The 16,040-nt window shown below is 43.9% G+C and overlaps 1 protein-coding gene across 5 annotated transcripts in view; it reads right to left on the bottom strand.

The window, feature by feature from the left end:
• Positions 1-16,040, bottom strand: part of tspan4a (tetraspanin 4a) — an 81,369-nt gene that overhangs the window by 25,479 nt on the left and 39,850 nt on the right. For all 5 annotated transcript variants that reach the window (XM_080191631.1, XM_080191632.1, XM_080191633.1 and 2 more), the window contains 3 exons: positions 13,458-13,649; positions 9,620-9,694; positions 4,492-4,593 (listed from right to left, as the gene is read on the bottom strand). In XM_080191631.1, coding sequence (XP_080047757.1) covers positions 4,492-4,593; positions 9,620-9,694; positions 13,458-13,649 — 369 coding nt within the window. The remainder of the gene's footprint in view (positions 1-4,491; positions 4,594-9,619; positions 9,695-13,457; positions 13,650-16,040) is intronic.

The raw sequence follows: 16,040 nt of genomic DNA, 5'->3' as shown, positions 1-16,040 counted from the left end.
TCTATACCCTTCATAATCTTATATACCTCTATTAGATCCCCCCTCAGTCGTCGTCTTTCAAGGGAAAAGAGCCCCAATTTATTCAATCTTTCCTCATACCCCAGTCCTTCCATACCAGGCAACATCCTGGTAAACCTCCTCTGCACTCTCTCCAGAGTCTCCACGTCCTTCCGGTAGTAAGGCGACCAGAACTGGACGCAATACTCTAAATGCGGCCTAACCAACGTTCTGTACAATTGCAACATTAGACCCCAGCTCTTATATTCTATACCCCTTCCTTTAAAGGCTAACATACCATAGGCTTTCTTCACCACACTCTCCACTTGCACTGCCACCTTCAAAGACTTGTGCACTTGCACTCCCAGGTCTTGCTGCGATTCTATGCTCCTTATGGGCTTACCCTTTATCATATAACTTCCCCCTACATTATTCCGGCCAAAATGCATCACCTCACATTTATCCGGATTAAACTCCATTTGCCATGTATCTGCCCAATATACCAGCCTATCAATATCCCGTTGTATTGCCAGACACTGCTCCTCACTGCCTGCCAATCCAGCCATCTTGGTGTCATGAGCAAATTTACTGATCACACCACCTATTCCCTCTTCCAAATCATTTATATACACTACAAAGAGAAGAGGTCCCAGTACTGAGCCCTGCGGCAAAGCTTGTGAGAATATTATCAAATAAATAGGTTGGACTAAAACCTGGTGTTGTCAGACTTTTTACTGTGCACACCACTAGTGACAGACCTCCAGCTAGAAAAGGACCCCTCCACTACTACTCTCTGACTCCTCTTTGCAAGCCAGTTCTCTACCCATCTAGATACCTGGCCACATATCCCATGAGCTTTAATCTTCCCTACCAACCTACCATGAGGGACTTTGTCAAACGCCTTACTGAAATCCATATAGACGACATCAACGGCTCGTCCTTCGTCGACCGTTTTTGTCACCTCCTCAAAATTGATGAATATACAAAATAGATTGATGAAGTTCACCATCATGCTCACACATGGAGATTATCAGGACTAACTCAGTATTCATAATGCTTGTCAAAGTTCTGCAAAACTGGATAGAAACTGCAGAAATATACAAAATACTGAGATTAACTTTACTGTAGATGAGGTTAGACAGTGTTGGCAATCTCCAGGGAGAGACTAGGAATTTATCAATGCTCCTATAAACTCTTCAGATTGAGCAGGCCTGGCTATACATAATGTATGACTCTGGTTCATTTAGCAATCCACTTCAATCTGTGTCCTCTGCTTGATAACTCACCACAGCAGATTGTCATTCGATTTACCTGACTGAAATGTTTTAAGATTTTGCATGCCTTTGTCAAACCTGTTTCTCTGTTCCAGTGTGAAAAAACCCCAACCTCCTCCAATTTCACTTTCATCTTCTATCTCTCATTCCATTCTAGTAAATCTCCTCTGTCCTGTCTCCATTGCCTGAGGTGATTCATCTTCACCAGTCATGGAATCAACGCTGGCCGGGCCAGCAATGCTCACATCTTATGAATAAATAGTAAAGAAAGATGTCTGTGATGTGATACTTTATCAAACACCTTTTGAAAGGCCAGACATACATTAATCACACTCACCTTGCCAACCCTCTCTATGATATCATCAAAGAATTGATTTAAATTAGTCAAATACTATTTTTCATTCACAAATTCATTGCTACCTTTCATTTATTAGCACAATCCCTCCGTAACGGCATTGTGAGTCAACCTACAGCAAGCGGACTGCAGCATTTCAAGAAGGCAGCTCACCACCACTTTCTCAAGGACAACCAGGGATGGCCAATAAATGCTGATGTGGGTATGCCGGCGTTGGACTGGCGTAAACACAGTAAAAAGTCTGACAACACCAGGTTTTAGTCCAACCTATTTATTTGATAATATACTCGCAAGCTTTCGGGCTAACCCGAAAGCTTGCGAGTATATTATCAAATAAATAGGTTGGACTAAAACCTGGTGTTGTCAGACTTTTTACAATAAATGCTGGCCAGCCAGTGACGCCCATGTCCCACGAATGGATAAAATAAAAATGCCATTTTAAGTGTGAATTCATTTTGTCCCAGATTATTGTGTCAGAAAGTTTCTGTTCGTGTGACTAGCCAATAACTGTCCCACTCTGCTTTTTGAACAGGGGTATTTGCAATTCTCCAAATCTATAGAGAATTGGAAGAGTGTGGCCACATACTGTTTGATTTCCATCCTCACTTCCCTCAGCTTCCCATTCAGACTGGATGGATTTTCTACTTCCACAGTTGCGAATTTTTAAAAATTCCTCTATTTTGATCTTCTCCAATTTCTCAATCCCTTCTTCTATTCTGTAATGTTTAGTGTATTAATATTCTAGTGAAAACAGATACAAAGATTTATTTAATACCTCACTCTCTGTTTCCACAAGATCTCCTTTTTGGTCTCCAGTCAGCCCCACCCTTCCTTTGACAGCGTTATTCTTATATATCTATTTATATTGGGTTCTCTTTTATATTAACCAGTGATCTATCCTTTAATTTCTCCTTTGTTTGGTCCCTTTTGCCCCTTTCTTAAATCATTTTTCAATCCTAAACTTACCTTATATTGTAAGCCTCCTTTTCATGTCTGAGTGTATTCCTTCCATAACTGAACCATCTCCCTCCTCAAATCCTTCCATAGCTCCCTTACTGTTTCATTCCAATTCACCAAAAAGTGCAGTGGTTAGCACTGCTGCCTCACAGCACAGGGCCATCTTCATCTAGCCTTAGATCACTGTCTGCGTGGAGTCTGCACATTCTCCCTCCCAGGTTCTCCGGTTTCCTCCTAGACTGCAAAGGTTTGCATGTTAGATGGATTTATCATGCTAATTTCTCCTTAATGTCAGGCAGATTAGCAGGATAAATATGTGGGGTTATGGGGATAAGATCTAGGTGGGATTGTTGTCAGTGCAGGCTTGATGGGCCAAATAGCCTCCTTCTGCACTATAGAGATTATATCCTATTCTTGCTGGAATGAATCCTCCTCCAGTTCATTACTGACCCTCCTAATGTGTCCTTGTCATAATCCATAAGAATTTGTAACCTGACAATATTACAATCACTGATTCTTGTAGGAACTGAAATATTCTCCATTCACCTCATTTCATTCTCTAGAACCAGGCCAGTCCAATACTGCCTTCTTCAACATCAGGCTGGTGACATATTGATAAAGAACATTCACTGCTACACAGTTCAGAAAATCTTCCCTTTGCCCTTTACACTCTTACTATTCCAGTCTACACTGAGGTTATCTCCATTATCATGACTGTAAAATTCGATATGACTGTAAATAAGCCTCTTCTCTCCTATTTCCTTTGTTTGCTGCCCGATAGTGAACGTGCTGTATTATCATCGCTCTTCCTTCAATCTAACCAAGTAGATTCTCTCTCTGAAAAGTCAATACTTCATTCTGTTAAAGTGCTGTTATAGTATATTTGATGAACACAGCTTTCCTTTTTCTCCTATCTTTCCTCAATACATTATAGCTAGGAATATCTCTGACTTGCCAATGTTTGTTGAAGCCAGCTCTCTGCTATTGTCACACTCGATGTGGCCACTTGTGCCTCCAGCTCACTAACCTCATTTAACCTCAGCTTCTGTACAGCTCTACATACTCTAAACCTAACTTAGTCTGCCTCATGTTTCCCCTGACTTAGATTGTTCCTATTTCTGAATTACACTTTATTCTAATGCTATTTGTCTTTCCCATTGCTCTGTGTGTCTCCTCCTTATTGTTCCATGCTAGTAACCCTCCTCCTGCTGCTCAGATTAAACCCTCTCCAAAAGCACCGTCCTTCGTGAGCAGCGGTCCCAGCTCTGTTGGGGCATCCATCTTCTGCAGAGTCCTCCTGCCCCAGAACTTGTTCCAATTCCCCAGGAATCAGAAACCATTTCTCCAGCTTCACATTAACTTGTCTCACTTATATAATTCCGTACTCAATAGTATCTGTCCTGGGAGGGCGAGGAAGGTGGCCTAATGCAGAGATTAATTATGTTGAGGTCTTGCATTTTGTAAATCCCATTTTGTGTTTTTCCCCATTACTGGCCCCCTGCTTCACCATCTTATGTTGTCATTTGCCCCCAGTGCGATGGATCCGCTCTACATTGCATTCCCCAAAATGTTGATAGCCTCACTGATATTACACGCTCAAAACCAATTTAGGATTGGCCTATTTATACTAGCCGTATACTATACCAGATAATCATCTACTCAATATTGTGTAGCTGCAGAGTAACCACTTACTGAACGTGAATGCAAGGAAATGATCATCCTCTTGTGTGCCCTACAGTTTGCTGAGGCACATTTCAAGCTCAGAAATCTTGGACTTGAAAAATAGCAATTGGAGGCACTTCCTACACAATTGGTTATCCAGGACACAGGAAGCTTCCTGAGTTCCCACATAGTACATGAATTGCAGGAAATGGGGTGAAAGGCCATTTAGCTAAAACATTAACCTACATCTGTCTGTATGATGCTCCAAGCGTTTGTGAGACCAACATTTCCATCCGTCTCAAACAACTGAAGGCCTTCCTTCAGATCTTCCCGAACGTAGGTGTCAATCTGAGAGCAGAAAAGAGAGAGAAAGAGAGATGCTTGAGTTAATAGAGCTTTGATCCAAGGCAAAGCTTAGGCTTGAGCTACAGGGGAGTGAAAAGCAAGGGAGCTTTTGGATTAATGCAACTTTACTGGTAGTTAGTTCTGTGCTGTATGTCTCTATGCAGGAATTTTACCAACATGTCTGTCCTGATTCCAGGGGCAGGACAGGCTCGGAGAATGGAATTCTCTGTTGGGCTCGGGTGGGATCATATGAACCCTGGGCGCACATGCTGGTAAAATTTTGCTCTATGTCTCTAGCTGGAATCTGTGAGGAATACAACTAACAGGAAATCGGAGACTATGAGGGAACAGCTTGTTGTAGACATTCCAGACTCAAAAACTTGGGAGCCATTGCTGCTGTTTGGGAATGGTATGGGTTAAACTATAGCCTTTTGCCTTTCTTGGATGAATGGGCCACTGTTAATGGCTTGTAATTGTAATGTTGACATTGCATAGACATTTTACATGCTGGTATGGAGTGAGAATGAGCTATAGGTATAAGAAATGGGGAGAATTTGCTCACTGACCTTTCTACTGCATGTTGGAAACCCTCATTCACACCTTGGTGACTACTAGCCTTGTCTACTCTCCAAAGTCCAATTGGTCAGCATTCCACATTTCACAATTCAGGAACTTGACTTCATCCAAACTCTGCCTTCCGTGTATTAACTTGCAGCAAATCCAATTTATCTCATCTCCCCTATGCTGGCTGACCAAGAAAACACCTCAGTCAAAATTCTAATCTTCTTTCCCAACCCCTCCATGGCTTCAGGCCTCCCTAGCTCTAATATCCATCCAAGCCCACAACCCTCAGATATCTGCATTTCTCTAATTATGATCCCAATTATTGCCACATTATAGGAATGATGTGATCGCACTGGAAGTGGTGCAGAGAAGATTCACCAGGATGCTGCCTGGGAGAGAACATTTAAGCTATGAAGAGAGGTTGGATCAGCTTGGGTTATTTTGGTTGGAACAGAGAAGACTGAGGGGTGACCAAATCAAGGTGTACAAGATTGTGAGAGACATGGACAGAGTAGATAGGGAGCAACTGTTCCCCTTATGAAGGGTCAGTCACAAAGGGACATAGATTCAAGGTGAAGGCCAGGAGATTTGGGGGAGATATGAGGAATTTCCTTTTTTGCCCAGAGGGTGGTGACAGTCTGGAATGCACTGCCTGGGAAGGTGGCAGAGACAGGTTGCCTTACGTCCTCTAAAAAATATCTAGTTGAGTACTTGGCACATCATAACATTCAGGGCTATGGGCCAAGTACTGGGATTAGGTGAGAAGTTCAGATGTTTCTAACGTTCCAGTACAGACTCGGTGGGCCTCTTCTGCGCTCTATGATTTTATGATTTATAATCACTCCTCTATCAGTGGCTGTGTCTTCAGTTGCATAATCTCCAGGCTTTGGAATTCCCTCCATAGGATACTCATCATTTTCCACCTTGAAGGCACTAGGACCTCTCTCTTGGACTAAGCTTTTAGTTATTTAATCTGATACCTCCTTTCATATTTCAGTGTCATATTATGTTTTATAAAGCTGTGAAGGACCTTGGGTCATTTTATTGTATTAAAAGTGCTATATAAGTTCAAGTTGTTGTTGCTTTGATTTTGATTTAATTTGCTTTATTGTCACATGTATTAGCATACAGTGAAAAGTGTTTTTTCTTGCGTGCTATACAAAGCATACCATTCATAGAGAAGGAAACGAGCGCGCGCAGAATGTAGTGTTACAGTCATAGCTAGGGTGTAGAGGAAGGTCAACTTAATGCAAGGTAAGTTCATTCAAAAGTCTGATGGCAGCAAGGAAAAAGCTGTTCTTGAATTTGTTGGTATGTGACCTCAGACTTTTGTATCTTTTTCCCGAGGGAAGAAGGTGGAAGAGAGCATGTCTGGGGTGCGTGGAGTCCTTAATTATGCTGGCTGCGTTGCCGAGGCAGCGATAACTGTAGACAGAGTCAATTGATGGGAGGCTGGTTCCTTGTTAATTTGGGCTTTGTTCCAAACGATTATCCTATAAATCTCAGAGGGCTACAACAGCAGCTGATGTGAAATGTTGAGTTGAGTACTTGGGGCTCTTTCTGGGACTGTTGTCTCAGGCACCGCAATACACTTGGGCTGGACAAGCTCAAATAAATTAGTCCTTGGAATCAACAGTAAATGCCCATGGGACATCTCATTCCCACAGTTACTTCACACAATACCTCCCATCTGACTCCAGAGAGTTTTCTCTCCTGATTATAGAAGAGATTTATTTATTCGATCACCTGACAGTCATATGGGACTGGGCCTTTGTGAACATCATGCAGTCTCGATGAGTTTGCTTCTTAACCAGAACTAAGTGAATTGCATAGAGATTTGCTCTGGGACCTGCGTCAATCTAATCAGCCATTGAAAAAACCCAGGCAAATTCAAATGAGTAGCTGGGTCCCTTCTTGCTGAGTGACTTGGTTAAGTGGATATAGATTGTACAAGAATTAATTGAGGGATCCAACACTAATCCAGCAGGGATTGTAAAAGAATTATCTGAGGCTTCACAACATAATCGGCCTTTCAATAATCAATCTGCCATCAGCAGGGCCTACTGAAGCCTACGACCTGTCACATACTGATGCTGCTCCAGTCAAAGCCATTTAATCAAAACACTGCAAATAAAGAAATCAGAAATAAAAGCAGAAAATACTAGAAATTCTCAGCATCTTCAGAGTGAAGAACAGAGGGAAGGGGGTGATTCTCTGACCTTGTCATGTCTGGCGCAGATCATGCCAATCCCACAGAATAGCATGCGGGCTTAAAAATCATTTTCCAGCAAGCGCCAAGTAGTTTGTGATCCTCTCAGCCCATCATAATGGCACAAGGCCGATATACATATGTAAAGTAGCATTTAAAAACGTGTAGCCCATTCAACTGCACAGAATTTTCCAACCTTCAGATGAGAATGGTGAGAATCACCAGTGGTCTCCACTAGCAGAGACCTGCCACAAAGGCCATGCGGTGGGGCTGGGGAGTCATTGAAGCCCCCAGGTGGTCAGGCGCATGACTACGTGGCCCATCAGGTAATGCCTACTGGACAGCCCAGCAGTGGTTGGGGGGTGGGCATGTCAGGGGTCAGGCAGGAGGATTCCATTGGGAGGACCCCAGTAACAACAACCCATGACAGGGAGGGAGTGGAGGAACATGCCGTCAATGAGGGGGATCCTGATGCCCATGGGGAAAGTCGGGGGGGTGGGGTTATCCTAGTGCACTGAGAGATTGGGGTGCCCTTGCACAATGGTGCCCGGGTGCCTAGAAACTGATATCAACTCTTCAAAAAAGTGACTGACTATGGGGCGATTCCCATCTGGAGCCGATTTGAATATTTATGGCATTATTTATAACTCATTTGTGAATCCCAGACATTATCATCTGGGCTCATTTACACTTACCCCTCTCTGATTGAGCTTCACACCTGCAAGAATCGCAGCTGGTCTCTACCACCAGACGTGATGGCTTCACTGGGGGGAATCTGAGGCCACGGAAGCCCCCGAATGGTTGGGAGCAAGGCCAGACAGTGTGAATGGGGTACTGGTAGTATTGGCTATGCCAACCTGGTAGTGTGGCTATGGGCAGGGTCGTGCGCACATGTTATGTGTGTGTACTATCTCTGTTCATGACTCCCAGAAGTGGTAAGTATACAGCATTTTGGTCTGAGTGTTTGCTTCTGTGATGGGCACAATTATAGTTCTGGTTAGCAATTTTAGAGTGTTTGATATTTCTATGGCTGGAATGGGATAGAATATATAATCACAAACATTAGCAACTTTATCCATTCACTGCTGTATCTAGGTCACACATATCCCTTTTAGCAGTTCCCAAATCCTCATTTTATCAATGATCTCCGTGCAGCTTTTAAAATGACCCCAGTTTAACCGCTTTCCTCTAATCATGGCATTTAGAGACCTTCTCCAGCCAGGGAGAACATTCACACTGTGAATCTATCTATCACTGGACGTTTCCTAACCTTCAGTTGTCCTGTGTTGATTCAAAAAGAATAACTGCAGGTTTTAATCAGCTTTCAGTCTCTGTACTGCCACTGTCTCATTTACATCCTTTCAACTCTGCTGGGAATTATCGAATACTGTCCCAGATAATTGGAAATAACAGGAAGCAACCTGCACCACTGACAATATTAAAGGGGCTTTATTTTATCATCTGCTGTCTACACAGTTCAGTGTTAAAGCACCTAAAGTGTGATCCACTTCTTGTGAACAATGAGTATTTTGTCCAGGCTTTTCTAGGATGGCTCAGTGGCACAGTGTTTAGCACTGCTGCCTCACAGTGTCAAGGACCTGGGTTTGATTCCCAGCTTGGATGACTGTGTGAAGTTTGCATGCTCTCCCCGTGTCTGCATGCATTTCCTCTGGGTGCTGTGATTTCGTCCTACAGTCTGAAGATGCGCAGGTTAGGTGGATTGACTAAATCACCCCTCAGCATCCAAAGTTCAAGAGAAGTCAGTTCCTGTAACTCAAACAGGGATCAGAAAGGAATAGTTAGAGCGAGATTGTTCAGGATTGACATCAGGAAGCATTGGTTCAGACAGGCCAGTGGAAGGCTGCAATTCTCTCCAAAGTGCTGTTGAGGCTGAGGATCAGTTAAAACAGGGATTGATGCTTTTATCAAGCAACAGTACAAAGCATGAAGACAGGTCAATGGACTGAGATACAAGTGAGCTGTGATCAAGAGGGTGCATGGTTTACTCCTCTTCCAAAATCCCACAGAGCCAGTACAGTGATATACACTGCCACCGAGATTAGCTAACAGGTTGCTGGCTTTGCTGTAATTGTTCCTCTCTATCTTTCAATATTTCAGTCCCTCTCTCGCGCTCGACTGCAGTTTTATTGTTTTATTACTGATTCTCAGAGTGAGGTCCGACAGGAATGCTGAACAGTGGCTTCATTCAATTTTCATACGCAGGTACATTAAATATTTGAGAAATAGTGTCTTTACCTGACCTCTGTAGACACTGAAGAGAATTCCTCCAATCATTTCCGTTACAAAGATAATTAGCAGCAGGATAAAGAACTAAACAAGAGACAAACAAACACATGTGAGAGCGGTGGAGTGAAAGATAATAACTTAGAGACAATTACCAAACACACATAACGGGGGCAATTTTATCATTTTTATTCGAAGTACTGGCAGAATTGAAACTGGGAGAGTTTCAGCCTGAGACAGAGATAGTACACACACAGACTTTTAAGCCTGTTTTTAGACCCTTCCATATGCACGCTGCCTGAAAAAGTTTGAGCATGTCAGATTGGCGCTGCAGGAGCCGGTGGGGGGGTGGTTTGCACACCCGAAACCTGTAGAGGGAGGAATTGCACATGTGCAGAATTCTGATGCTGCACATGTGCATTAGCAGAAAAGAGAGAGCTGTCAGGCCCCTGCTAGTGCAGGCTGCCTGAAGCAGCTCCCTGCCCCTGCAGTCACGGGGATCAGCGACCCGAATGCAGCCCCCGCAGACCCCCTCCCCCCCTCCCCTGCCCACTGCTCAGACCAATCGTGGACTCTCCTCCCCCACCAGTCACAGACCCACTACGCTCCTCCCATCAATCACTGCAGAGTGACAGCGGCTCTCTCTCTCTACCCCTCTCTCCCCCCACTGATCCCTGCAGAGAGGCAGCAGGCCCCTCTTCACAATAGCACATTTCTGATGAGAGATTAATTGTGCCAGATATCCAGCGCTCATGAAATGGCACCAGCTGATGGCGCTTTATGGTGCATTTTACCAATGCATCGTACCCAAAAATGAGTGCAACACGATGGTAAAATTGCCCCCAAAATCTTCGCACATATACACACACCCACTATAATATACACACTGCATCCGCATACTTATACACACACCTACTATAACATACACACAGCATCCACACACATATACACACACCCAGTATAATACACATACAGCATCTGCACAAAAAACACACATCCAGTATAACATAAACAGCACCAAACACATATACACACACACAAAATAATACACGCACATCCACACACATATACACACAGCTTCTACACACATATATACATACCGACTTTAATATACACATGTATTTATACATACCCAATCCATATATTCCTATGTACACATCAAGTATAACATACAAACAGCATCCAGACATATATACACACACCCAATATAGTATGCACATAGCATTCACACACATATACACATACCTACTATAATATACACACAGCACCCACAGAGACATACCCACTGTAATATACACACACTCACACACAGGATACTATACACAACATCCATACACATAAACACACTTATACCCAGTGTACTATACACATAGCATCCTCACACATATACACTTACGCACAATAAAAAATGCACACAGGATCCACACACATATATACACACACAGTATAATATACACAACACCCACACATACACATTCACACACAAAATAATATGCGTGCAGCATCCACAAACATATACACAAACTCTGTATAATATACACACAGCATCCCCAAACATATACACACACCCAGTGTACTATACACACAGCATTCACACATAAATACACACCCACTATGCTATACACACAACATCCACACACATGCATTATAATATACATGCAACATGTAATATACATGTTGCATGTATATTATACACACCCACTATAATACACAGGCAACATCCACACACACACACACACATGCACTATAATATACACTCAGCATGTACACATACATACATACACACCCAGTATAATATACACACAGCATTCACACATGCACACACACACTATAATCTATACACAACATTCACACATATACACACACCCACTATAACATACACACAACATCCACACACCCACGATAAAATACACTGAACATACACATACCCACTGCAATATATGCACTCACACATCTCTTCACACTCACACATGAAATAACATACACACAGCATCCATACACATGTACACACACACACACTATAACATAAATACAGCATCCACACACCTATATACACTTCCACTATAGTATACACATCAGCCACTCGCATACACACACACACAGTATAACATAAACAGAGCACCAAACATATAGATACACACACAAATATACATGCAATGTCCATACATATATACACACTTACATAAATTAATATACATACAGCATCCACACATACATACACACACCCACTATAATATACATGCAGCATCCACACACATATATACACACTCACTACAATATACACACAGCTTCCACATGTGTAAATATACACACCCAGTATAATATACACACAGCATCCATACATTTACATACACACACCCATTACAATATATACACAGTACCCACACACATGCACACATCCACTATAATATACACACAGCATCCATACATATATATTAACACTCATTATAACATACACACACCATCCATACACATATATGCATGATATAATAGACACACAGCATCCACACACATATACACACATCTAGCATAATATACACATAGCACCTACACATATACACACATATACTATAACATAAACACAGCACCAACACACATATACACACACTATAATATACACACTGCACCCACATACATATACACACACCTACTATAATATACACACATACCCATTGTGATATACACACACACACACATACACACAGCATCCACACACATATACATACTTACACCCAGTATACTATTCACATAGCATCCCCACACATACATACTTATACACAGTATAATATATACAGCACCCACACATACACATTCACACACAAGATAAAATGCACACAGCATCCACAAACATATAATACACATACCCAGTATAAGATACACACAGCATCCACAAACATGGACATGCACCCAGTATACTCTACACACAGCATTCATACATATACACACACACCCAGTATACTATACACACATTTACACACATCCACTACAATATATATGCAACATTCATACACAATTACACACACCTACTATAATACACACACAATATCCACACACATATATCCACACACCATAATATACACACAGCATGTACACATACATATATACACACCCACTATAATACATACACAGCATCCATGCATATACACACACCCACTATAACATACACACAGCATCCACACTCATGTACATATATATATACACAGCATGATATAGACACAGCATCCACACATATACACACACCCACTATAATATACACACAACTTCTACACACATGCTATCATATAGACACAACGTCTATACACACCCACTATACTATACACGCAGTATCCACACACATATACACACATGCTATCATATAAACACATCTATACACACCCACTATACTATACACACAGCATCCACACACATACACTATAATATACACACAGCAAGGAAGTACAAAAGTTCGTGAATGTAATCCAATCCATCACGCAAATCGGCCTCCCTTCTGTTTACACCTCCACTGCCTCAGCAAAGCAGCCAGCATAATTAAGGACCCCATGCGCCCCAGACATTCTCTCTTCCACCATACAGAGTCCACATACATATACACCCACACACTCTGTAATATACACACATAATCTACACACACATATACATACACTCAGTATAATATGGACACAGCATCCCGTTCAGGGAGGAGTTAGGGGTGAGAGGTTAAGGGTGAGGGGTTAGAAGCAAGAAGTTGGGATGAGGGATTAGGGGTGGGGGATTAGGGATGAGGGTGGGGGTGAAGGATTCGGGGTGAGGGGCTGGGGGTGAAGGATGAGTGGTGAGCAATGAGGGGCGATAGGTGAGGGGATTTACTTACAGCCAATAGGAGACATTTGTTTTCTTTAATTGCACCAACACATCCCAGAAATCCGACTATCATCACTATCAGGCCAATGGCAATCAGCAGGTTGGCAGCTGAGATGAAAGGGATAGTTGTGGAGAGCGTTGCAAAGTTACCCTGTGTTACAGCCAGCCAGATCCCAACTCCCAGGATTGCACAGCCTCCCAACTGGAAAACAAAGAAAGATAAATCATCAGCAACTGATTATCCCAATCCGACTGAATAGAGGGATTGATCGCAACAAACACATTGCATTCTCCGGAGCAGACCAAGACCTGGACTCCGGAACAATCATCACACTTAATTATTCTCACTTACCCCCAGCACTGACACACACACCCACCTACACCTCACAGAGACATCCACGCACACAGATACTGAGACATCCAGACATACTCACAAACACACACATTGAGATACACGCACGCACCAAGATACACGCACACACACCAAGACTGACACATACACACACACACACCCACACACCGAGACTGACACATACACACATTGAGACACACACACACACCGAGATACACACGCACACACTGAGACACACACAGATCGAGACACACATGCACACACTGAGACACACACAGACCGAGACACACACGCATGTACCGAGACACACATGCACACACCAAGACACACACGCATGGAGATACACAAGCACGCACGGAGACACGCACACCAAGACACACACGCACACCAAGATACACACGTATGCACTGAGACACACACACACACCCCCGAGACACACACACACACACGCACCGAGACACATACAGACCGAGACACACACGCACGCACCAAGACACACACGCATGTACCAAGACACACACGCACGCACCAAGACACACATGCATGGAGATACACAAGCACGCACGGAGACACGTACACCAAGACACACACGCACACCAAGATACACACGTATGCACTGAGACACACACACACACACCCCCGAGACACACACACACACGCACCGAGACACATACAGACCGAGACACACATGCACACACCGAGACACAGACACACACCAAGATACACACGCATGCACTGAGACACGCACGCACACACCGAGACACACAGAGACCGAGACACACACACACACACACACACAGAGACACACACAGACTGAGCCACACACAAACTGAGATACACACGCACGCACTGAGACACACACAGACCGAGACACACACGCACACACCGAGACACACACACACATACCAAGACTCACACACACTGAGACACACACGCACACACCGAGACACACACGCACACACCGAGACACACACGCACACACCGAGACACCCACACCGCGACACCCACACACACCGAGACACACACACACACCAAGACACACACACACACACTGAGACACACACAAATGCACCCAATGACACACATATGCACAAGCACCCACTGACACACACACACATGCATCCACTGACACACACACATGTACCCATTGACAAACACACACACACACCCACCGACACACACACGCAAACACACCCACTGACACACACATACAAATGCACCTACCAGCACACACGTGCACCCGCTGACAAACACACACACACACGCACCTACCCATACACGCATACACATATGCACCCACCGACACACACGCACGCATTCACCGACAGACACACACACATGCCCACTGAGCACACATACACACAGACACCCATCAAGATACACGCACCCGAGATACACACACACACAGACACACACACACACACACTCACCAACACACACACACGCACCCACTGAGACACACACGCACATATGCTGCCACCAAGACACATACATATACCCAATGTCACACACACACACACTCACCTACTGACATACATGTACATACACCCACTGACCCATACACAGATGTACACACCAACAAACACTCATACACCCACACCCACACACACACCAAAACACACACGCACCCACTGACACACACAAGCACACACCAAGGTGTGCGCGCATATGCACACACAGTGAGACACACCCACTGAGGTGCACACACACGTACACACATAGACACACACACATATATGCACCCACTGACACACACAGGCACATCCACATGCACCTACACACACACACGCACCCACTGACACATGCACATGGCACATGCACCCACTGAGACACACACATACATGCACCCACCAGACACAGACGCATACATACACATACGTAGCCACTGAGACACACACACGCACATACACACGCAGCCTCCAAGGCACACACACACACACACACAAGGACCCACTGAGACACACACACACACACACACACACACACACATGCAGCCACCAAGACACACACACGAATCCAATGTCTCACACACACATACACCCACTGACACACATGTACATACACCCACTGACCCATACACACATGCACCCAACAAACACACACAAGCACACACTGAAGCACGTGCACACAGAGTGAGACACATCCACTGAGGTGCGCATACAAACATAGACCCACAGACACACACACACATGCACCCACTGGCATACACACACATACCCATCAAGGCACGCATGCGCGTGC

The sequence above is a fragment of the Carcharhinus amblyrhynchos genome, chromosome 6 (genome assembly GCF_965287045.1).
Source record: "Carcharhinus amblyrhynchos chromosome 6, sCarAmb.v2.hapA, whole genome shotgun sequence".
NCBI lineage: Eukaryota > Metazoa > Chordata > Chondrichthyes > Carcharhiniformes > Carcharhinidae > Carcharhinus > Carcharhinus amblyrhynchos.
The sequence above is the reverse complement of the archived record's forward strand: the minus strand, read 5'-3'. Positions and strand labels throughout refer to the sequence as shown.